Raw genomic sequence first — 24,168 nt, 5'->3', positions numbered from 1 at the left:
ACTCTCTAACCTCTACTTTCCCAATAAAAAGACCTAAGCCTTCTTGCGTTACGACTCTTCATCTTTTCACTCATCTAGCCATCGGCTTCATGTATGTTGCTCCCGTTTTGGCAACTCTCTCTCTCTCTCTTCGCAATCCATCTCATCTTTTCCTTCATCAAATTGAGATGTCTTTCTCCCTGACTTCGTCTATCAAGTTAATTTTTGTACAATTTTAAAGAATGTAGAGATGAAATTTATGAATCTTTGTACTATTTTTTTAGGGATGTTGGGTTCTATTTACTTCTTGTTTCTTAAATGAATCTCTATAAAATTCTCATAATTAAATAAAAAAGTTTTAGAAATCCAAAGACATTGGTCAAAACACGTTTTGTCCTTGAATTGGGTTGAAAAAAAAAATCAAATTTTGGCCCAAAAAAATGGCTCAAAATAAAATGGTAATTACCATTACCATACCATACCAACCGAACTATTTGACATGCCGAAATTTGGTATATCAAAAGTTTAGCATAATAATAGTAATAGATTTTGTCATACCAAAAAATTGGTATAGGAATTAGTATATGGGTTTTGGTAAGATAATCGTACCAATACCATTCCTAGTTGGAGATAGCCTGGCTGCCTTTCGCGGGCCAACAAAGTATAAAACCTCAACCGTATATCGAACTAGCCTATTCTCCTCTGTCGTCTCTATTCGCTTCCCTCTTCCCCTAACTGATAGGGCTTTTGGGAGCGAGAAGTCATCGGCGCCAAATCCTTCTCAGTATATAGATGAAGAACATCATGCCGGGGCCCACATTGGAGATGGAACCAGTGGAGCCACAGTCGCTGAAGAAGCTCAGTCTCAAATCCCTCAAACGATCTCTCGATCTCTTCTCCCGGGCCCAAGGCGAGCTCCCCCCTCCCGACCCCGAGAGGTACCGCCGTTGCCTTTACTTTCTTTAATTTTTAGGGTTTGTGAAATTATTGAGTTGAATGTAGGTTTTTTTGTTTGAAAATTTGTGCGTTAATTCTTGCTACTCTTTTTTTTTTGTTTTTTTGTTTTTTGCAGTAAAACAATTCGCACAAGCCATAAGGTTAGTGAAATTATTGAGTTGAAATTGTTAGTATTTTTTTGTGAATTTAAGCTTTGAAGAGTTATTGATTTGAAGAGTGTTGCATTTGAATGAAAATTTTGATTTGAATTATTAGATAAGCATGGAGTATGTAGGAATTCAACCCATGGCTAGCCAAAAACCGCCTCGCCGGGCTGAGTCTGGTGCGCTGGGAAGTGGTTCTGAAGGGCCTTCCAATGCCCTTGCCCTCACAGGTATTATTTGTTCTAATTGAAATTTCTAATAATCAGTTAGAAGTAGGGAAGATTTAGCTTCTTGTTTTAGGGAAGTTAAGTCCCTTTTGGGTATTCTATATTGCAATTGTAACCTGCTAAACTATTTTGTTGGTTTAATATCATGTGTGTCATGAAGATTCTAAGGAAATGCAGACTGGAGGAGCTCAAAACGATTTGGTTGTCAGTCCATCTGCACCAAGGGCACTGTGAGTAGTTTCTTGCTTGCAGGTGCATTAATGGCTGTTTTCGTGTATATTTATATCTCTATGTTGCAATGTTTCAACTTATCCCTCTTCATATATATTTTCCACATTCTCGGACTATGGTTTGCAATTATTAGCTTCTTTTTTCCTAAGTGATTGGGTTAAATATTTGGATCATTGAACAGAATTGTATGAGTGAATTGTCAAAATTAACAGAGTTTTTGTTCTAATGTTGCTGGAATGCAAATTGGTTATTTTGATTTCTTGTACTCATGGTGCCCTTAATTGTGGACTGAATTGTTTAATCATTTTCTTTATTTTCAGGAATACTGTTGGTAATTCGGACAGAGACACTGTAGCTGTTTCTGCTCCAGGGTCATCTCACAGGTTTGAGTTTTGTCCTCCTCTGATTTGCTTTAAATCAATGTGTACAGCCTGCTCCAGTTTTGTTTTTATTCCAAATGTATTCCATATTAGAGAGCTTTTAGTATTTCATCTAATTAGCGCACTATGAATTTTTGGCTTAGGGTTGGTAAGGAAAACATATAACTTGTTTGGAATGTTTTTTGAAACATAAAGGACCTATTAAAATATTCAAAGAGTTAGATATGTTTTAAGAGTAAAGTATTGCATTGGTCATAAATTCCTTTTGATATTGTTGAATTCTCTTTCTTTGCTGTTTTTTTATTCCACTACTTGAAATTTAAGAATGTCCTTACCATTTTGCCTCATCTGCATGCATTACGTGGGGTTGTAGTTGTATTAAATGTATCATATTTTGTGCTTTCATGATGTTATTAGATTGAAGTTTTTATTAGGCTTTTTATGGGACATATAGAGGGACCGAATGTTCTAAAAATTGCAACCTGCATGATGCACTATCCCATCTTGTTGCATTTTTTCAAATCTTGATAATTCTACTAAGGAAAACTTATCCCATTTTTTGCTTTAACTATTACTTTTCTCTTCTATAGGTTTTCAACATCGGCCATGATGGAAAGAATTTCCAGCAGATGGCCATGTCCCGATTGGCATGCTCCTTGGAAGATTTACAGAGTAAGCATAATGCGTTGTTTATGATAGATGGTTAGGTGCAGTGTGGAAAGTGGTTGGGATTATATTGTCTGGGTGACTTGGAGATTCTTATTAGATGGAAATGAATGGGATCTGACATGGGAGTTTATGTTATATGGGTGCTTCTTTCAATTTTTGTTGTCCTCTGTTTAGCTCTTTCTTGGCTAATGAGTGGATAAGATTGCCCTGCACCTCTTGTATGCTTGAACATGAGTTGTTTACATTTGCTGTTATGCTATTGTATCTTATCCGAAGAAAGGAAATGGTTATGCATAATGTTTCTTATAAGCCATGTTGTTTCATTTGATTATGCAGGTTATTAGCGGTCACTTGGGATGGGTACGATCTATTGCCTTTGACCCAAGTAATAGGTGGTTCTGCACTGGTTCAGCAGACCGCACTATCAAGGTATGTAACTTTATGCTTCATTTGTCTGAGTTGGTCTATCTGAGTTGTTTTCCTTCCCCACTTTCCTTCTATGTTTTCTTCTCTCTAGAAGTTAAATCACTTGCCATTTGTTTTTTTATTTAGTGTTCTCTTTTTCTTATTGTTTGAGTGTTTATTTTATGTTCTTTTGGATTGTGTTCTGATTTTGGTTGATCAGATTTGGGATGTTGCAACTGGAACTCTACAACTGACAGTGACAGGACACATTGAGCAAATACGAGGTTGATTTCTCTTGAATTATTGCTGTTCGTTATGTTTGATTTTGGTTAACCATGCTGTGGTTAATGGTGTTGTTAACAACAAGTGGTTGGGTTTTTGCAGGCCTTGCAGTTAGCAGCAGGCATACCTATATGTTCTCTGCTGGAGATGACAAACTAGTTAAATGCTGGGATCTTGAACAGAATAAGGTTAATACTTTTACTTAATAATTTTCAGATCTTTATTGTAACTGTGTTCTGTAAGTAATGCTGGTTGTTACATCATATAAATTGTTGTATAGGTTATCCATTCATATCATGGTCATTTAAGTGGCGTTTACTGCTTGGCTCTTCATCCGACTCTTGATGTTTTACTTACCGGGGGACGTGATTCTGTATGCCGGGTATGTAATTATCTTCTTGGTAAAGTTCAAATCCTGCATAATATAATGGAGGAAGCACTCTTGGGGACTGGGCAAAGGGATTGTTGTAATTTGTATCAGAGTGGTATTGTGGTAATAATACGTTTGGTTTTTTTTTTTTTTTGGTATAAACTTTGGAAGAGATCCTAAGAAAAGACTTGAGTACTTAGATCTAACGGAGGACATGACACAAAACCGAGCACAATGGCGTTCTAGGATTCACATAGCCGACCCCACTTAGTGGGAAAAGGCTTTGTTGTTGTTGTTGTATTGTGGTAATAATACCTTTGTTTTGGTGCAATAAAACTTTCAGGTTTGGGATATCCGAAGCAAGACGCAAGTTCATGCATTGTCGGGGCATGACAACACAGTTTGCTCCGTTTTTACTCGACCAACAGTATGAAAAACTCTTTCCTGTTCTCTTTATGGTGTTCTGACTATATTGTGGAGTATCCATGCTGACAACAATTTAGATTCAAGCAATTCATAATAGCTTATATATTATCGATGTCTTCTTTAGAGATTGGGATTTAGGGTCGCAGTTTTTCCTTTAATTCTTGGTCTCCCCATCTGGCAAAAAATTCAAATGTTTAGCAATTCATATTGGCATCTCGTGAGAATTGTTGTACGTTTATGTTAGGTATCCTTCAGTGCTATATCATTCTTTTAATTTTTTTTAGTCTTGTAATATTTAGTCCTTAGTTCTCGTTTCTTCCCTATAGCAGTTAATAAGTTGCAGAGAATTGAATTCACTGGCACTTTGAATTTCTACTTTTGCGCTAAACATAATAACTTTGAGTATTTTTTTTCTTCCAGCAACTTCTCATTTTATTGTTAAAATAGGCCATGTTCCTTATGTTACCTTGTCTACTGTGTGCAGGATCCACAAGTTGTCACTGGATCTCACGACACAACAATCAAGTTTTGGGACCTTAGATATGGTAATTTATGTTTTATAAGTAGCTCAAACTCATTTCAGTTTTGGTACTTCCCTCTTTTTTAATAATCAGTTTGCATTTGTTGCAGTAAAAACAATGTCAACTCTGACACACCATAAAAAGTCTGTGCGTGCAATGGCCCAGCATCCTAGAGAGTATGTGCCAATACATGTACTTTGTATTTCATGTGTAGTGAATTATTACGGTTGTCTTTGTCATTACGCGCCCTTAAATTATATGCTTTGCTCTTTCTAATTGAGTTTGGTTTTTCAGGCATTGTTTCGCATCTGCATCAGCTGATAACATTAAGAAGTTCAACCTCCCAAGAGGCGAATTTTTACACAACATGCTGTGAGTGTTTGAATAGACTGATTCTCTTCATATATTCCTGGAATGATAGATTTGCCATTTGCTCTCCTTTCCTATTGTATGTTTGTGATGTATTCTTTGTTCGAAGAATGACAAGTAATCAATATTAGGATTGATGATTTGCATGTTTGTCTGCTCAAGGCCAGTTAGGTAATGTACTTGTCATGGATAAATAGTTGGCAAATGTGTCTGTTTGTGTGTCGTAAGGTATTGCGCTGCCCTTTTTATGTTCTTTTTTGTGGGGCGCACACATTCCCTTTGTGGCAAGTCAATTAGGCTGCTCAACACACAGGCACCATCACATCAGTCAAGATGCAATGCAAAACTTCTGATCTGCAGAGTAATAGGAAATGTTTAACATTACATTGCTTGCGATGGATCCATTGAAACTGTAAACTTACACATGGTTCGTTAATTGCACAATTTTGAACCACATAAAGCATATGCTGCAGTGGTTTGTGTCGCTACTTGGATATGTGTATACTTGTTTTCTCATCAGTTGATAAGTTGTGCTATATAATTCCAACTACAACAACAACAAAGCCTTTTTCCCACTAAGTGGGGTCGGCTATTATATAATTCCAACTCATGGCTTTAATTGCATATACTTGTAGCAATGCATGCTAAGCTTTATACTCATGCTATTAACATTAAAGTATTTATAGTGCAGCACTTTGAAATTGTATGGATGTGATCTGTCTTGTATATATTTAGAGTTTGGTACCTTTTCCTGACAGACTGAATGTATCGTGAATTGAGTATTTATTTTATTTTATTAATGTGTACTATATCAATATGAATATATCTAGTGATATTTTTTATTATAATGTTCCAAAAATTATTGGTTGGATTTGGGCAGGTCTCAGCAGAAAACCATAATCAATGCAATGGCTGTCAACGAAGATGGGGTTTTGGCCACAGGAGGTATGGATTCTTTACATGTTAAAGGACAATAAGCGGATGATTTTAGTGTGTTCTCCTTTTCTCTTTTCCACAGTTCGGAGAATATATTTATGTGCCTAACAAGGCCTTGACAATCTGGGATAGTCTTTCTTTTGTCAAATAAATGACCCGAAACTTCTTTTATTCCAATTTTCGTCTCATAGAACTTGGTAATTATAATTTTCCCTTGTTTTTTTATTGAAGGCGATAATGGGAGCATGTGGTTTTGGGATTGGAAGAGCGGCCACAATTTTCAGCAATCCCAAACAATTGTACAACCCGGTATGTTTATTTTGTTCATGCGCTGTTATCATTTTATATCTTCTACCCCACTTTTGCGGTTGATTGTAGCAAGGAGGGATGCTAACCCCTAAATATGCTTTTATTACAGGCTCGTTGGATAGTGAAGCTGGTATATATGCGCTTTCATACGATGTCACCGGTACGAGGCTGGTCAGTTGTGAAGCCGATAAGACGATCAAGATGTGGAGGCAAGATGAAAATGCCACTCCGGAAACTCACCCTCTCAACTTTAGGCCCCCTAAGGATATTCGACGGTTCTAGAGGTGATCCTTCGTTGTAGTTGCTCTCTGTTCAGTGACGTGCTTAATTTTATCTCACAAGTGATGGACTATTTGATTGTTTAGCGAGGGCTTGTTACGGTGGTTGTGCTGGTCGTTGCTGTGAGATAAACTATGCAAATTTTGATGCGTTATATTCCTCATAGGTGAATATATTTTTAACATTCACCCTGAATTAGTTTCAGAGATTTTCTTTTGAGCGATAGAAAATCATGCAATATATTGTGGACTTTTGTTTTCGGTTCTTTTCAACAGCCTCATGGAGGAGGGGGGAGAATACGGCTAAACGAAGAGCTACGTGGTCCATCCGCAAAACTCGAAGCTACTCGAGATTTGATGCGTTGGACCCAAGATTAAAACCTTAATTTGGAGACGATTCACATGTTGAGCGACAGCCCACTACCCAAAATAAGACCAAAAGTTTGGAAAATTAAGAAGATAATACTAATTTCTAGACCTCCTAACCATTTTGCATGAATTAGCCCAGCCTACTAAGAAGAAATTAGCCACCCCACTACCCAAAATTCTCCCAAAATGGAAGGCCAGTCAACCTCCTCCATGGCTAATGCATTGAAGCTTTCTTCTTACAAAGAAAAGTTAAAAACATACTTAACATCTTTGCAGGAAAGAAGAAATATTAGCCCACCTTTAAAAGGAAATCCTAATTCCGCCCTTTCTCTTAACTAACTGAGATATGTATATCGTTTGCTTCTTCGCGAAGCCTAACCTCAACTTCTGCAAATTTCTTCCTCCAATTCATGGTCTAAAATATCCATAATATCCCGATATTTTTATCGAAATTTTCGTGTTTTTGGACTATCGATATTTTTTTGGACTACCGATATTTCCAATATCATCGATATTTTAGACCTTGCTAAGTCACTCATATATCTTACCATGCAATGTATAAAGTGTAAAATGTTGTACTAATTCATTATATATAAATGATTATGGTGTGTTTAAACTTCTTTCATTAATTACTACATATTTTCTACACTCACAATGTTTGCCAGCTCGTTATATAATCAACTTAAATCAGTTATATCTATCATGCAATGTATTTCCTTCCAATTTTTTGTGATAAACTAATAGATAATTGACTAAATAAATATCCTACAAAGTTTCAGTAAAAATTTTCAAGTTTTTCTTACAATTTTCGTGGTTTTTATTCAATTTTTATCGATATCGATAATATCCCGATATTTGCATCGAAATTTCCGTATTTTTGGACTACCGATATTTCCGATATCATCGATATTTTATACCTTGCTCCAATTAACACGTTGTTTTTTCATAATTAGTGAGCTTGTGCATGTGGCAACGCTACATTCTTTCCTATCCTTGAGGGAATAAAAATGTTAGGTTTAGAGCACTTTATTTGGAGTGGACTACAAACCAGCCTTAGATCGTGTCCCGAAGGGCACACTTGGCACTTCTATCTCTGCCACGTGGTGCTCTGTGAATGCACTAAAAAGATTTTTCAGTGTGCTCGGAACACGGAGTGATACATTACGTGTCATGATACAAATGATAAAATATGTGTGTTAAAAAATTAATAACTTAAAAAAGTAAAATTTTCCACCACTTATATAAAAATACATCGTGTACCATTCGTATTCCGGTCATAATGAAAAATTTCTTTAATTTTTGACCAATTCACAGAAATTAAGACATCAAAACCGCCTGTCCATATACAACACGAATTTTATAGCATGGGGATTGCGGAGGTTAGGATATTAAGAAGAATAATATTAGAAACACCCAATTTATTATTACATAATTTGTAGCGTATTTACGTTGGTAACTTCTTTTTGGTGTGAACAAATGAACTCCAAAGTGAGTTTAGACGTGAAATAATCCCAACGTTCTCTTCAGAAAATGTGGTGTGTTTTGTACTATTTTTGAAATGGCTAAAAATATATTTTGATAATTAAAATTGTTTTTATAATTTTGACAAGGGAACATATAAGAGTTTATGAATTATATAAACGAATTTTGAAGATGCACTTAAATTTCACGTAAAAGTTGCTAAATATTTACAGTAAAATTACTTTGTAGAGAAAATATTTATGAGTAGAATTCATTAGTTATTACTTACCTAATTTAAAAAAGCATTATTTATTACCTTACCAAAAGTTAAAAAACTACAATCTAGTTTAGTGGGAAAGTAGGCAAGTAAATCCACACCACCTTATTACCTAAAAAGCCAAAACCTATATAGATGCACGCTCCAATCACGCGCCTTAGAACGATTATACGGCCAAATTTCATGCATGAATGTCTCCACGTACCGACCACTTCGACCCAAAAAACTCTCTCTCTCTCTCTCCGGCTCTCCCTCCCCCCATGCCCCTCCTCTTCTGCTCACCCTTTTCAAATTTTCATCACTCCAAAAACTTCCCCATAAAAAATCTGAGGGAAAATTAGACAGAACCCCAAGTGAAAACTATGGCCAGAAGCTCCGATAATCCGTCGTTAGTTCAGAGAACCCACCACAATCAACAAAATGACGACCTATCACAACCCGTTCTCGAACCGCAAACCAATCACACTTCCTCCGCCAACCCCATTCGCTACGTGCTCCGCGAGCAGCGCTTTATCTTCGTCTTCATCGGCATCGCCATCGCCGTTTTCTTCTTCACAACCTTCCCGGTACCGAACCCACAATTAGAGTCCGCACAGAACTCAGGTTTTGAATCCGGGTCGAGTTTTGCCGGGCAGGGTATTGATCTGCCGGCCAACCCGGCCCGGAGAGTGCTGTTGGAGACGCGGAATGTGGGCGGGAAGGTGCCGCTGGGGGTGAAGAAGAAGAACATGAGGATTGTTGTGACGGGTGGAGCCGGGTTCGTGGGGAGCCACCTCGTGGACCGTCTGATCGCGAGAGGGGACAGCGTGATCGTGCTTGATAATTTTTTCACTGGGAGGAAGGAGAATTTGGTGCACCACTTCGGGAACCCGAAGTTCGAGCTGATTCGACACGACGTCGTCGAGCCGATTCTGCTGGAGGTTGACCAGATCTACCACCTCGCTTGCCCGGCATCCCCTGTGCATTACAAGTTCAATCCGGTCAAGACAATTATATCCTTTCTCTGCTTTCTATTTTTATTTTTTGTGTGTTTATATGCATGTTGGTTATTATATGCTTTATTTGGGATAAGTATGAGTTTGTTTGGAATGTTTGAAAGTATTTTTGAAGAAAATATTTTTGGAATTAAAAAACATGTAATTCTGAAAAAGCATTTTATCGTTTTATACAAGAAGCATATAAATACTTTTAAGTGTTTTTGAAATTAAAAAAAAAAAAAACAGTTAAAAGCAATTCCAAACAATCCCTATAATAATATTATGATAAAGTTTACACGTAAATTTTTTTTATTTGTAGACTAGCTTAAAATATACAATTGTATTGTTTGTATAAATGGAGTTAGGAAAAAGAGTATTCAAATTTAGTAAGAAAAAAATGTAACTTTTCTTTACACTCTAAAATAATCTTTTTACATTCACTCTTCTTTTATTTTTTTCCCTGTAAAGAAAATGTATCAAAATAAATGATTTTTAAATGTTGGAATTTTTATCACTAAAGTGTATTTTTATCTAATTCCTTGTAACAAAAAGAACTACACCACAAATAAAAAAATACCTAAAATTTATTTGATTATTTAGGCATAAAAATTGAGTGCATGTTTAATATTTTCACATATAAAATAGGTATTTTCTTTTTTTGTAGTAAAAAAAGTACTTGTAATAGTAGATACTATACATATAACGAAAATCACATAGATATTTTGAAGGAAAAAAGATAAATATGGTGTGCATGTGGTATTGCTTGGGGTCCTTAATTTGTTGTGTGAGTTGAGGCTTCACAAGACGAATGTGGTGGGAACACTGAACATGCTTGGACTGGCAAAAAGGGTTGGCGCACGCTTCTTGCTCACAAGCACCAGCGAGGTTTATGGTGACCCTTTGCAGCACCCTCAGGTCGAGTCCTACTGGGGCAATGTCAACCCCATCGGTGAGTCACTCTCCCACTCTCTTATGTCTCCCCTCGACCCCGACATGATGGAACTCTGCGCGAGAATATCAAACTTCACCACATTTACCAATCACATTGGCAGGTGTAAGGAGCTGCTACGATGAGGGAAAACGCACAGCAGAGACTCTGACCATGGACTACCACAGAGGGCTTGGCATTGAGGTCACCTTAATTTTCTCCGATACTAATAATCTTTTCCATGTCATTTACATTATACGTGCTTCGGTTTCAAATGATTCCAGATCAAACTCAAAATTGAGACGAATATTATAACAGTTGCAGTTAGGGTTCTAATGTATAGAATGTGTTGCAGGTGAGGATTGCTCGGATTTTCAATACTTATGGACCGCGTATGTGCATTGATGATGGCCGGGTTGTTAGCAATTTTGTAGCTCAGGTGAGGAATTTTGTAGTTTTTCTTTTGGTACTTCTGGCCTGCCACATAATAATTCCTGCAAGTTTGATGTGTATGGAATACACAGGCATTAAGGAAGGAGCCATTGACAGTTTATGGAGATGGCAAGCAAACCAGAAGTTTCCAATACGTTTCTGACTTGGTACTATATTTCTTCTCCTTTATTCATATGTTGTATGAAATTCCAATTATTAACTTACATAAATCATGTCTTTGTCTAAATTAGCATTTAGGTCAATGTTGTTTTAAGGTGAAAGTTGTTTGAATATCTGTGTCCTCTCTTAGTTATGATTTGATACAGGAGAAAAACTTCGGTAGAGTTATCTGATTAGAGCAGCTTTTAAACGAAATGGGATTAGCTTGAGGTCGAATGAGATCAAAATATATGAGGTCACATAGTTTTGTGAAAGTTAATTGTCAAGTGACATGGTCGGACACTCTACTTTTCTCATGATAGAGGCCACCACCAGGCTAATGTTTGAATGCAATATTCTCGGACATTGTACAAGAAAACAATGTAGTGTCGACTAAGAATTTAAAATGCTTATGGTAGCAATATAAAGCATATCATTTCTCTTGATTGATTCAAACTATCAAACTGAAATTTACTGAACAATTTGTGTTGTGCATTGCTTCTGTTGAATTAGGTAGAGGGTCTAATGCGGCTGATGGAAGGAAATCATGTGGGACCTTTCAACCTTGGCAACCCTGGCGAATTCACCATGCTAGAACTTGCTCAGGTAAAATCAATCAACCCCATTAACTGCACAAACAAACAATTCACAACTTGAGGTCCCGAGTTTGAATTCCTGCTCCCTTACTCTTGCTTGTATGTGCAGGTTGTGCAAGACACAATAGATCCAAATGCAAAAATAGAGTTCAGACCCAACACAGAAGACGACCCACACAAGAGGAAGCCGGACATTTCGAAGGCGAAAGAGCTTCTGGGGTGGGAGCCCACCGTGTCCCTCCGCAAGGGGCTGCCGCTCATGGTTAACGACTTCCGGCAGCGTATTTTTGGTGACTCCAAGGTCAATGATGCGGGCTCCGCTATGTAATATTTTTGCATGAGATTTTTTACGTATGTTTGAAGAAAAAAAGAAGAAAAAAAAGAAGATATAGTTGTGGAAAATAAAGTTAGAATAAAATTGAGTTTCTGATCAATATTTATATGTACTTGGTGTTTCTTGGTTAATTACTCTTTATATGGCAATGGAAGATTATTGTGAGAATTGTATAGGGATCAATTTTTATATATTATAGAGTTTTGGTCTTTGCCAGATTCCAATAATTGTCTTGTTAATTTAGTGTATTTCTTTTTTAATTAAGTGTTCTTATTTTTGTACCTGCTCTGCGTCGCACTAACATGCTATTAAAATTTGTTAATATATGTCTAATGAAATATATATTGTTATCTGAAAAAGGTTAAAATCAATTGTTCTTTCCCCCGAGTCTAGTGCTCAAACCCCTTCTTCTTCAACTTGTACAAAAACAACATCTAAACGAAAATAAGCTACTATTAAATCTTTGAGTTTAAACAACAAATATAATATGGTCATACATAACATTTTTTTTTTATATACAACGATATTAGGGTGAGAAATTGAGTTAGGCCGCACGTATCAAACAGAAATCTCAGCTCCTCTAATTTTTTAAAGTGGCTTTAACGAATTTTTTTATTGGTTTTATTGCCTTTTTAATTATCTATTTACCAAAAATAAAAAATAAAAAATGTCCGATGGGGCTTGGACAGACTTGGAGAAGAAGTACATGAAATATTGGGCCTGAGCCACGCAGAAAGGAACCACCAAACAACCGTCAAATTACGAAAACACCCTCAGTTGCCATTTGCGAACATAAAGATGCAGCGAAACACTATCCCTAGAAGGTAGCAGCGAATTCCCCTTAAACCTGCTCTCTCTCCAGCTCAACAGAAAACCTCGCTCACTCCTGTCGTCTTGCCCTAATCGCATCGTCCAGGTCCGTACCAATATCTCTCTCTCTCTCTCTCTCTCTCTACAGCCACTGGTATTTCATTTGTATTTTTTAATTTTTAATTTTTATTTTCTTGTGAGATTTTCAAGCTGTTTGATACGAGTGTGTTATTGTTTGAGTTGCTGTATTTTATTATCAATTTGTTGTTTGTCTGGTGTAAAAGAGGAGCATTTTTACTTTTTGGAGATTTTAGGGTTTTGGCATCTTGGGTTTTACTGTTGGCCGCCGTCAATGAATTTCGGTGGAAATTAGGGTTTTATTCTTCTTTTTTGTTGTTTTACTGGTCATTTTATAGAAAATGTTTCGAAATTTAGGATGTGGACATGGAATTTTCTTCTGAAATGAATGTTTCTAGTCTAATTTTTCATTTATCTTTTCGTCTTCGTTGTTGATAGGATTTTATTCATAATCTTGTTCATGGTAAATTTGAAGTGGTGTTGCACTAAATGCCTCTATGGTTTTGCAGCAAATACTATTACTTGTGTACTATTGTCCGTTTTCAACCGAGTCTTAATGTTAATCAACAATTTGGGTAATTGATGCAGTCTTTCACTGTTTTGATTTCGTCACTTTTGATACCACCCAGTTGCTAGCTGTTTACTTTCAAGTAACTGTCAAAATGTCGAGGAAAGCTTTGATGGAGCAAGACCTGAGTAAACTGGATGTAACAAAGTTGCATCCACTCTCGCCTGAAGTTATATCTCGTCAGGCGACTATCAATATCGGTAATCTTCATTCTGATGTTCAGACTGCACTGGGATTATTATGGCCATTCTTATATTGATTTGACCATCATTGGTTTGTTGGTACGGGGTCCTAATTTTTGTGCTTGCTTCAATTTATGCGAGTTGTTTTTCAGGTACTATTGGTCATGTGGCTCATGGAAAGTCAACAGTTGTAAAAGCAATTTCTGGTGTTCAGGTGATTAGTTGTTTCCATTTTGCATTTGATACTGCTCGCATCTTTTCTGTTTATTTCTGTGTGGACATTGTAAAGACAAGCAAGCCTGTGTTTCCACTCACGAGGGTGTCAAAAAGTTGTATCCAGTTATGGCTGCTTGTTCTCTTTGAGCTACGAATGCACACTCACTGCCAAGGAAAATATATTAGGAAATATTTTTCTAGGACACTAATGAATTATATTTATGGAATAAGAGAATTTAGGATGTTGAGCATTATCATATTTCTACAGCTCACTAACAAAAGTGGCTAATCGTATCAGATGGCTACGAATCATATACCTTTTATTCTTGGTGAATGTATGTTTACTCTTAAGCTGAGCATTGAAAATGGAAGCTGTCTTATAGTGTGGACTATATTCTCCAGGATGATAGTCTGTAAATTATGAGAAAAGAGGGATAAATGTAATCTTACCCTATAGGTTTGATAGTTTGGTTGCTATCAAAATAAATTTATTAGTGTCTTTGGTTATGTAAACGGTGGATATAGACTGAGCTCCAATTCTTCTTTCATTTCACTGTTGCTAAGTTACTTTATATACCAAAACCTTAAGCTATTGGGTAAGGGCCTATAGTGTATTACATCGGTCCAACATTGCATGCACCATGTACAATAACTGGTTTGTTGGTTTGAGCTATATTTCTCAAATTATGTGTTGTGAACATTTAAGCTTGGATATTCCATTGCAAGTGTATATTTTTAAGACGTAAAAAATCAAACATTAATGATATGCAGACTGTTCGTTTTAAAAATGAGCTGGAGCGCAACATTACTATCAAGCTTGGATATGCCAATGCAAAGATATATACATGTGAAGACGAGCGCTGCCCTCGACCGATGGCTTACAAGTAGGCATCCAGTTAATATAATTTTCTTTTATCACATTCGACCCTTTTTGTTAATGCATATTCATTTCTTTATTAGGGCATATGGAAGTGGAAAGGAAGATGCTCCTCTCTGTGATGTTCCTGGATTTGAGAACTGCAGGATGAAATTGTTGAGACATGTATCTTTTGTAGATTGCCCGGTAAGGCTTTGTGTTGTATTGTTTGTACCATTTTCTATATGCCATAATATTTATGACTACACTAAATTGTTGGGAATAAATGGTGGTGTGTACCTAGTCGTCCTTGCTTGATAAAAGGTTCTGATAGTCTGATACTTTGTCGTGATCATATATATATATATTGTCTCGGCATATTTTTTGTTTGTTATACCCATGGATGACATTTTATTTAGTAGCATTGAAGTTAGATTTTTCCTATGGGTTCTTGCAACATTATTAGTTGCAAGAGGGTTTCTCTATTAATGATTGTCATATTTCACATTCTATGTCTTGTCCAAATTATTTCGTGGTTTATCTTGATTTGATTTTGTTATGTTTCTTCAAAAGTTATTCTTTTTTTATAGGGTCACGATATTCTTATGGCTACTATGCTTAATGGTGCCGCAATTATGGACGGAGCATTACTTCTCATTGCTGCTAATGAAAGCTGTCCCCAACCACAAACTTCTGAGCATCTGGCTGCTGTTGAAATTATGCGTCTTCAACATATTATCATTCTTCAGAATAAAGTTGATCTCATTCAGGAGAATGTGGCCATTAACCAACATGAGGCAATCAGGAAGTTTATTCAGGTAAGTTCCTTTGGAGCTTTTTTTCCCATCTGTTTTATAGGTTTCAGTTCATTAATCGTTAAGCATTTGGTGTACCAGGGAACTGTAGCTGATAATGCACCAGTGGTGCCAATTTCTGCTCAGTTGAAGTATAATATTGACGTCGTGTGTGAATACATTGTAAAAAAGATCCCCATTCCAGAAAGGAACTTTATCTCACCTCCCAATATGATTGTTATCCGTTCTTTTGACGTCAATAAACCTGGGTACGAGGTTGATGAGATTAGAGGTGGAGTGGCTGGTGGAAGTATCCTCAGGGTATGTCTTCTAATGTTGTATTTTGTCGAAAGCGTAGACAATGTTTGATTATTCCCATTTGGTGTCAACTCATGGTATTTGTGGTTTCCTTTTTCTTTTTTCTAATTTTAGTCCTGCTTTGTCATTCAATGTTAGAAGTTTTGGGTCGTGAAAATGTGAACACATGCTCTTGATTTGGATCTAATAATTTGTGGAATTTGGGAAGGTTTCTTAAGTAGTTAGTTCCCTAAATGCTTAATGAATAACGTATTTTACAATGTGGTCGTGGCAGGGTGTTCTGAAAGTCAACCAATTTATTGAGGTTCGTCCTGGGATTGTTGTTAAAGACGAGAGTGGAAATATCAAGTGCACGCCAATATATTCTAGAATTGTTTCATTGTATGCTGAGCAAAATGAGTTGCAATTTGCGGTGCCAGGAGGTCTTATTGGTGTTGGAACAACCATGGATCCCACTTTGACACGTGCTGATAGGTTAGTGGGTCAAGTTCTTGGTGAAGTTGGGTCACTCCCTGAAGTATTTGTTGAGCTTGAGGTAAGCAATACTGCTGTAGTACTTTATATTATGCTAATTGGTTGAACTGTTAAAGCTTGACGGGATGCTGTTTCTAAGAAAATGGCTAACTTTTTTGTGTGCGTGTGCACGTGCACAAGTGCTCCTTTTACAAACAATCGAAGAGGAATTGTGTGTTTTTGTTGTTGACAGTGCATTTTGTTTTACATTTGAGGATGTGACATGGCTTCTAACTGTACTCTCTTCTTTATTCTTTATCCATCTTTTTAGTATGTTTATTTTTCTGAGTTATTTTGTTTCTTCTTTCTCATCCCGAACGAGACAAATCTTGAAAACCTTGGTGTAGATGAAGATTGTGGTATATTTTACAGGTCAACTTCTTCTTGTTGAGAAGGCTTCTGGGGGTCAGGACAAAGGGGTCTGAGAAGCAGGGAAAGGTCTCAAAGCTGGTCAAGGGCGAGATCCTCATGTTGAATATAGGATCCATGTCTACAGGGGCTAGGGTTCTTGCTGTAAGGAACGATTTGGCAAAGTTGCAACTCACGTCTCCAGTTTGCACCAGCAAAGGAGAGAAAATTGCCCTCAGTCGACGTGTTGAGAAGCATTGGCGTCTTATTGGCTGGGGTCAGATTCAAGCTGGAACAACCCTTGATGTCCCACCATGCCCAATTTGAGTTGACACTGAAAATTGGTAAGACAGAAGAAAGCAAGAAAACTAGTAAGACAGCTAAAGAATAGGCAAGATGTGGAAAGTCGGAAAATTATTGGGAACCATTTTTGTCAGATGGAAGAGAAAACATCGTTTGGTGGATCGTTGTCGTTTTTGTTTTGTTTCTTTGATTTTTGATGCAGTTGCACTTTCATCTGCATTCGTATTCTTCGACTTTTGGGCTCGAGTCATTCCAACAGATGAAGGAATGATAGACAGTTACGTTGGCTCTTCCAGAGGATATTGCGTTCTTAAATTTATAAGCAGTTTGAGTTTGTTTTTTGAACCCTTGTAGAATTTGGCGATCGCCAGCATCTTTAGGAGGGTTTGGTTTCAAGTTAGGGTTTGCTGGGCATATACGTTTGTAGTTATTCATCTGGATGCCATTGAACCCGTGTCTCGTGTCTCGAGCATTTTTAGCTCGTTGAACATCTCAGATACAGAAACATGTTAGGAAACATGGGGAAGGGGGAAATTGAACTACGCACCTCGGGTGCCAAGGGTGAATGCCTTTAGCCGATTGAGCTACAGGCTCCTTACATTACATTATACATGTTGTGTTTGGTCCTTTGAGCTTTAAACACTAAAGTTGCATATACTCTCTCAGTTTGGAACCTCCATGGGATATGAATGGATTATTTCTCTCCACACGTTTGCACTCTCAGCTCCCACATCGGAAACACACTTCCACACCGCGCTGTTACACTTGAAGCCGCTCCCGAACCCAATTTGCCACACCCGATCGCCCTTCTTCATCCTTCCTTTCGCTTCTATGTAACTCAGCTCGTACCATATCGATGAAGACGATGTGTTTCCATATCTGTACAGGGCCATCTTTGAGGCCTCGACGTCTTCTTTTCTCAGCCCCAGGTTTTTCTCTATTCCTTGTATAACCGCTCTCCCCCCAGCATGTATGCAGAAATGCTCGAAAGCTTTCTTAAAATCCGGTACGTGAATCTTCCTCCTCCCACTCCATACCTTTCGGCTGAGTATCGAAACCCCATATCGAAACTGCTCCGAAAGTGGCAAAACCAATGGCCCCAGAGCACCAATGTTTGCTTTCAATGCATCTCCGGCAACATGGAGTATGTTCTTTGATATCGAAATCCCCTGTTTGTTCTCGGGATCTATATCCTGGAACACACAGGCATGAGACTGATCATCTTGTGCATTGTTTGTTCTGACAAGATGCTGCAGCTCATACTTTGCCCTGCTCTTGTCTTGATTCCGACTGGACATCAACACGGCCGCTCCTCCCATCCGAAACAAACAATTAGTCAGCAACATGGACGGTACTTTTCCGGTGTACCAATTCAGATGCAATCCCTCAGTGCTGACAATCAAAGCCAATGAGTTCTCGTGAACCCTCAGCAAGTCCTTAGCTAGACCAACTGCAATAAGTCCGGCGCTGCATCCCATCCCGGATAAGTGGAAGCTTCTGATGTTGTTTCTCATTCCGAACTTGTTGATGATCAAAGTGCTGAGAGACGGTGTGGGACAAAACAAGCTGCTGTTAGAAATCAGAACATCAATTTCTCTAGGGTTTATGTTGTGCTTGTTGAACAAGTCTGAAACTGCACCAAACATCACTGCTTTGACCTCTTCCAACGCAAATTGGAGTGATTTCTTGATAGGCAAGCAAGCGAGAGACGGAGGAATGCTAGTCTCCTCGCTGAACCCGGATTTCTCAAGGATCTTGATTTGGAATGCTGCGCTCTCAGGGTCTGTGCCGTCCAGAAGGACGTTCTCTAGGAACATGGACGTCGTCAGCCTATAAGATTTTGGTGGCTGGTAACAGCTAAAGTCTACCAAATAAATTCTTGGCTCTCTCTTGCGGAGAAGATACATGAGAACAAGGCCTGCAATCGCCGCCATCATATAACATGCAGTGGCGGGTTCGACGAGGTCAGGGAAAACATGAACGTATTCCTGGATCCTAGCCATGGATGATGGATGATGGCAGAGTTTAGTGAGATATTTTCATGGCACATATAAGCAGCTGGTGCATGATAAGCAGATGGAAAGTCCAGTGGGAAAAGTAACAGGAAGATGGAACGTGGAGAGGTAGGGCACCTGCAGTGTCGAGTCCATTTGGTCTTAAGACAATAACTGTATCTTCAACCAACTTGGAATCATCCCAATCCTGTTTTCCAAGAAAGAGTGACGGCTGTTTTGGGATAACACAATCATGGACGGAGCCATAAATATTCTTTTGTGGCGCAACATTAAATTAAAATTTTGATATAATGCTATTGACTTATCTTTCAACAACATAATTTTGAGCAACTGGTGTTTAGAACAGTAAAACTAAACCATTAGCTAATGAAAAAATTACGTGTCTCGGAAGGGTGAGAGGATAGGAAGAGTATAGAACGTGAGAGGGTATTTTGAGTTGAGTGTTTGGACTGAGACTTCATCTCTCAGTATATAGGTAATTTATAATTTTAGTTGGAGCATTTTTCATGAAAAAAAGAGTTGAGTGGGGACAGTTGCCACCAGTGGGCATATACTGTCTCCGTCCATGAACACAATCAATTTCTTTCCAAAGAAAATTCATATGTATCAAGAACAAGAAAAATAGTTGAACCATAGCATGTGGTTAATTAAGACAATCAATCCTTGCATCTGAGGTTTCATGTTCAAGTCTCACAACTCTTTCTATTAACCATATATATAATAAAAGTTAGAAGGAAAAACTAGTATTCGGTCCTTAGTTTCTAATGTTTATTGACTAAGATCTTATCAGTTTTTAGATTTAATCAAAGTCTCTAACATTAATATATTAATGAATTACATGTAAGTTACATATTTTTTATAATAAAAATTAGTAATTGATTTAGAGTTTTAATACTCATACCCTTATTAAACTCCTAATTAATTTTCAATTCAAACATTTCCAAAATATAAAAAATAAAATTAGAATAAGTTTGTACCCATTAAGTTTTTTATGAAAAATTTTCAATTTTTTAATCTTATATATACCCATTCTTAAGTATACCAATTTGTTAGATGAAAAATGTATCATTTTTTTTAGGACACTTTGGATACGGTCCCTAACTACCAATGTTCTTTGACTAAAACCTTCGTGGTTTTTAGTTTTTGATCGAAGTCTCTGACATTAATGTAATAATGTATTTCTATGTAGGTTATTATATTTTTAAATTAAAAATGAAATTTGTAGTTATTTATATTAATGAGATTTTAAATAAAATGCATAATTTATGAGATTAAAATATTAATGATGAATTATACTCTCCAATATATATATTGTGTGTGTGTGTACACACACATGGGTACGTTCACCAAAACTAACCAAAAAATTGTTGTACTAAAACATGGGTACATTTTTCAAAAAAAAAAAAAAGAAAAAAAGATATTAGGCTATTATTCTATTAAACTGGACATGGATACATTCTCAAATAAATGAAATAGAATGTACCCATACAAGTATAAAAAAATGGATTAGAGAAAAGATTGAATGAATTTTACATAAAAAAATGGGTACATTTTATATTAAAAAAAGGATAGATTAGGTTCTCATCTCTCATTTTTCATTCTCATTAATTGAAACCTTATTCTTTTTTCATTTGTGATCAAGGTCCCTTGACTTTTCTTCATGTCATTATTTGAATATTAAATTATTTAAAGTCATTATATGTTAATTTAAAAATGAAAAATTATTAATCATTTTCAAATATAATATTTTTAGTATTTTTTTCATATATTTCTATTTATAATTTGTATCCTCTTTTTAATTTATACCAATATTTTTAGTTTTAATTTGTACACATAATTTTGAATTTTAATATGTACCCATATTTTCAATTTAGTTTGTACCCATAGTTTTGAATTTTAACATGTACCCATAATTTTTTTTTAATTTGTGCCAATATTTTTTTTATGAACGTACCCATGATAATTATATGTGTTTATTGTGACAACCCGTCCCTAATTTTACGTTTTTATGAATTTTAAATGAGTGAATTGACAAAAATGCCCTTAAAGGCAAGGGTGTCGACTTTTGTTGACCACCGTATCGGGAGATGTAGGAAACATTCTTTTAGTGTATCCTCGTAGTGCTTGTCATTACGAATGCGTGAGCGTAACGGAACGTAATTTGGAGTTTTAACGAATGAGTTATTAACGTTTAAAGTCGGGTGCATTTTAGTAAATTTAACCTTCACTCTAGAAGGCTCCAAATTTTCTGGAGTAATTTGATTGAACCACATGGACGGTTGTGATAAAGAATGGAGAAGAGGAAGGAGAGAGAGAGAGACGGATGAGAGGAGGAAGAAAAGAGAGATGGGGGAAGGGATTGCCCAATAAGGAAAGGAGAACAGGGAGGGAAATGAGGGAAAAGAGAGAAAATGAGGAATCGGCCAAACCGGACCCCCTTCGACCAATGATCCGACCCGGAGGAACCCATGATTCCTGATGCCTTTCACGATGATTTTTCCAGCGAATTAAAGCTACTCACCCTTTGGAATCGACCTAGCATCCTACCTTCTTCCATTTCCACTAAAAAAACCAACGGAAATTGGCTTGGAAATTGTGCAAAGTGAATTGGGTCTCATGGCGGTGATCCGCCATTCCTGAAGCAAAGTCCGTCAACCACCACCCCTATTAGACTCTCCTTGAGCCTAAGAACAAACCCCAAACAACCTTGAAGGCAGCGGAGCACCGGAGAAGTAGAATCGAATACCACTCTTTTTAAGGTTTCCGACAAGTTCAAGACGAATTGAGGATTTTCCTAGCCAAATTGGACTTGGCCACAGGTGTGACATCCCACATCGCCCAGGGGAGTGATCCTTAAATATATATTCTCATCCCTACCTAGCACGAGGCCTTTGGGAGCTCACTGGCTTTGGGTTCCGAAGAAACTCTGAAATTAAGCGAGAAGGAGGCCAAAGCACTCCTAGAATGGGTGACCCACTAGGAAGTTGCTTGTGAGTTCTAAAAAACAAAACCGTGAGGGAATGGTAGCCCAAAGTGGACAATATCGTGCTACGGTGGTGGAACGAGCTTGAGATGTGGTGGACCCGGGTCGGGATGTGATAAATGGTATCAGAGCCAATCTCTGGCCGAAAGTGTGCTGATGAGGACGTCGGGCCCCTAAGGGGGTGGATTGTGACATCCCACATCACCCAGGGGAGTGATCCTTAAATGTATATTCTCATCCCTACCTAGCACAAGGCCTTTTGGGAGCTCATTGGCTTCGGGTTCCGTAGGAACTCCGAAGTTAAGTGAGAAGGAGGCCAAAGCACTCCCAGGATGGGTGACCTACTGGGAAGTTGCTTGTGAGTTCCAAAAAACAAAACTGTGAGGGAATGGTAAGCCCAAAGCGGACAATATCGTGCTACGGTGGTGGAATGGGCCCGAGATGTAGTGGACCCGGGCCGGGATGTGACAACATGTATAAAACTTTCTCTACTCATTAAGATCTTCATTTTTGTGAAATTTGATAATTTTTTGAAGTAGTTGATTTTTCCGGCGAGTCGGGGCGGTCGGCCGCCACCGGCCGAGACCCCAACTGACCATCTTAGGCTAATTTGATGCCCCAATTCCATAATTGATATCCGTTTAGTGAAATCCTGATGTTTTAATATAGTTTCGTAATGGATTGCCTAGTTGGTTGCCACTTGGTTATTATATGACTCAAAATAATGAAAACAATTAAATTAAACACTAGGAACTGAAATGGACGGAAATTGAATTAAAAGACTAAAAACAATGAAAACTAACTCAATAATATAATTTAATAATGGGTGGGTGTTTGGTTTTGATGAAAAGTAAATTAAACTTAATTAAATTAAAGAATTGACAAAAACATAAAATTAAGGTAAAATGATAAATGACGGACTAGCTAGAGGGTTCTTCTCCACACATGACACATATGCAACCTAAATTGATTTTCAGTTGTTCTTTCAATAAATTGTAAATCTCAACGCCCCAAATTAACCATGAATTGCATAAATTAATTCTCAGATTTTCCTTAAGTTAATGGATTGGATGATTGCATACGACAACCCAAAACATTCCCCACAAGTTCCCTACATGAATTGCATAATAGAGATACAAGCAAGAATCATTAAGTTCTATGAAAATCATAAGCATTGACGAGGCACTTGTTACTATGAATTGCAAGAAACTTATGCCAAGAATTTACTTAACGTGATTGTGACTAGCAACCTTTACTACTTGTGAATATAAGTTCATAACGATTAGGTGAAATTCACTTATATTCTAGCATCAAATTCATGCATGTAAATTAAGCGTGCACTCTCAACCAACATACACAAATAAGTTTTTATACGAACGGATAAGTAAATTGAATTCACAACTTATGAAATCACAACTGAAGGTAATCAATTCATATTACAAATATATTCATGGTTTCGAATTAACCTCTAGCCAAAATAAAATTAATTACACATTATTACAAAACAGAAATAAAAGAGAAGTTTGGAAAGATTAAACCGAGAGAGAAGGCTTCTGCTTTCTGTGCTCTGACCAACTCTTGCTGTGCTCTCCTCTCCAGCTGCCAAGGCAGCATTTCACGCCGCCAACTGGACGTACTGGCCTCTGACAGTCCCCCAATTCCTGTGCTGACCCCGTGCTCACCTCTCTCTCTCTCCCTCATCACCGTCTCTCGGTCCTCACTCTCCCATCTTCTGACTGTCGCACTGCTCCTGCCTGACTTTCTGCGAGCTGCCCAAAGGCAGCTCTTTCTCCCGCCCCCCTGGCCACGAGCTGCACTAGGCAGCTTTTATTATATTTTCTTCTCTGTGCTTCGTTTCTGCCCTCCACGCAAGCTGCACTAGGCAGCTTTGATTTATTCCATGCTGCCAACTCTATTCCATTATCTTCAACAACCCATTTATAAATATATATATATATATATATTATATATATATATATTATATATATATATATTATATTTATAGATATATCTATATATTATATATGTATATATGTTATATATATATATATATATATATATTTTATGCTCTCCATTATTTTTCTCGTGATCCACCCGTGTTCCACTATTTTCTGTTTATTATTTAAAACCCATTTGTGCTATTTTTATTTTCTTTGCATAACAAATCCT

The 24,168-nt window shown here is 37.2% G+C and overlaps 4 protein-coding genes across 5 annotated transcripts; 3 read left to right on the top strand and 1 right to left on the bottom strand.

Annotated features, from left to right (window-relative positions):
• The first annotated feature begins 645 nt into the window (after positions 1-645).
• LOC103416778 (protein pleiotropic regulatory locus 1) lies at positions 646-6,637 on the top strand. The gene is made up of 18 exons (XM_029096237.2): positions 646-917; positions 1,052-1,076; positions 1,192-1,309; positions 1,467-1,536; positions 1,858-1,920; positions 2,508-2,589; positions 2,923-3,015; positions 3,212-3,275; positions 3,376-3,461; positions 3,554-3,655; positions 3,987-4,070; positions 4,554-4,614; positions 4,700-4,766; positions 4,885-4,962; positions 5,840-5,904; positions 6,127-6,204; positions 6,314-6,488; positions 6,570-6,637. Exons 1-17 carry the CDS (start codon positions 772-774, stop codon positions 6,484-6,486), a joined length of 1,455 nt encoding a protein of 484 aa, XP_028952070.2. The 5' UTR covers positions 646-771; the 3' UTR covers positions 6,487-6,488; positions 6,570-6,637.
• Positions 6,638-8,800: 2,163 nt separating this feature from the next.
• On the top strand, positions 8,801-12,242 carry LOC103403742 (UDP-glucuronic acid decarboxylase 2-like). The gene is made up of 7 exons (XM_070815830.1): positions 8,801-9,582; positions 10,369-10,515; positions 10,619-10,698; positions 10,850-10,933; positions 11,019-11,093; positions 11,599-11,691; positions 11,791-12,242. Exons 1-7 carry the CDS (start codon positions 8,952-8,954, stop codon positions 12,007-12,009), a joined length of 1,329 nt encoding a protein of 442 aa, XP_070671931.1. The 5' UTR covers positions 8,801-8,951; the 3' UTR covers positions 12,010-12,242.
• A 511-nt stretch (positions 12,243-12,753) lies between these two features.
• Positions 12,754-17,346, top strand: LOC103403740 (eukaryotic translation initiation factor 2 subunit gamma-like). Of its 2 annotated transcripts, none has more exons than XM_008342573.4 (9): positions 12,754-12,931; positions 13,492-13,671; positions 13,806-13,867; positions 14,641-14,753; positions 14,830-14,932; positions 15,316-15,543; positions 15,622-15,840; positions 16,112-16,372; positions 16,723-17,346. In XM_008342573.4, the coding sequence occupies exons 2-9, from the start codon at positions 13,566-13,568 to the stop codon at positions 17,023-17,025; spliced, it is 1,395 nt and encodes a 464-aa protein (XP_008340795.3). In that variant the 5' UTR covers positions 12,754-12,931; positions 13,492-13,565; the 3' UTR covers positions 17,026-17,346. The 2 variants fall into 2 exon arrangements, with proteins under 2 accessions (XP_008340795.3, XP_008340797.3); XM_008342575.4 differs by having other exon boundaries at positions 12,771-12,931; positions 13,533-13,671.
• On the bottom strand, positions 16,965-19,004 carry LOC103403741 (3-ketoacyl-CoA synthase 7). The gene has a single exon (XM_008342576.4). It carries the CDS (start codon positions 19,002-19,004, stop codon positions 17,664-17,666), a length of 1,341 nt encoding a protein of 446 aa, XP_008340798.1. The 3' UTR covers positions 16,965-17,663.
• Between the last annotated feature and the right edge of the window lie 5,164 nt (positions 19,005-24,168).

Source organism: Malus domestica, chromosome 16 (assembly GCF_042453785.1).
Source record: "Malus domestica chromosome 16, GDT2T_hap1".
In the NCBI taxonomy this organism is placed as follows: domain Eukaryota; kingdom Viridiplantae; phylum Streptophyta; class Magnoliopsida; order Rosales; family Rosaceae; genus Malus; species Malus domestica.
Note: the sequence above shows the minus strand (reverse complement) of the source record. Positions and strands in the feature narration are given on the sequence as shown.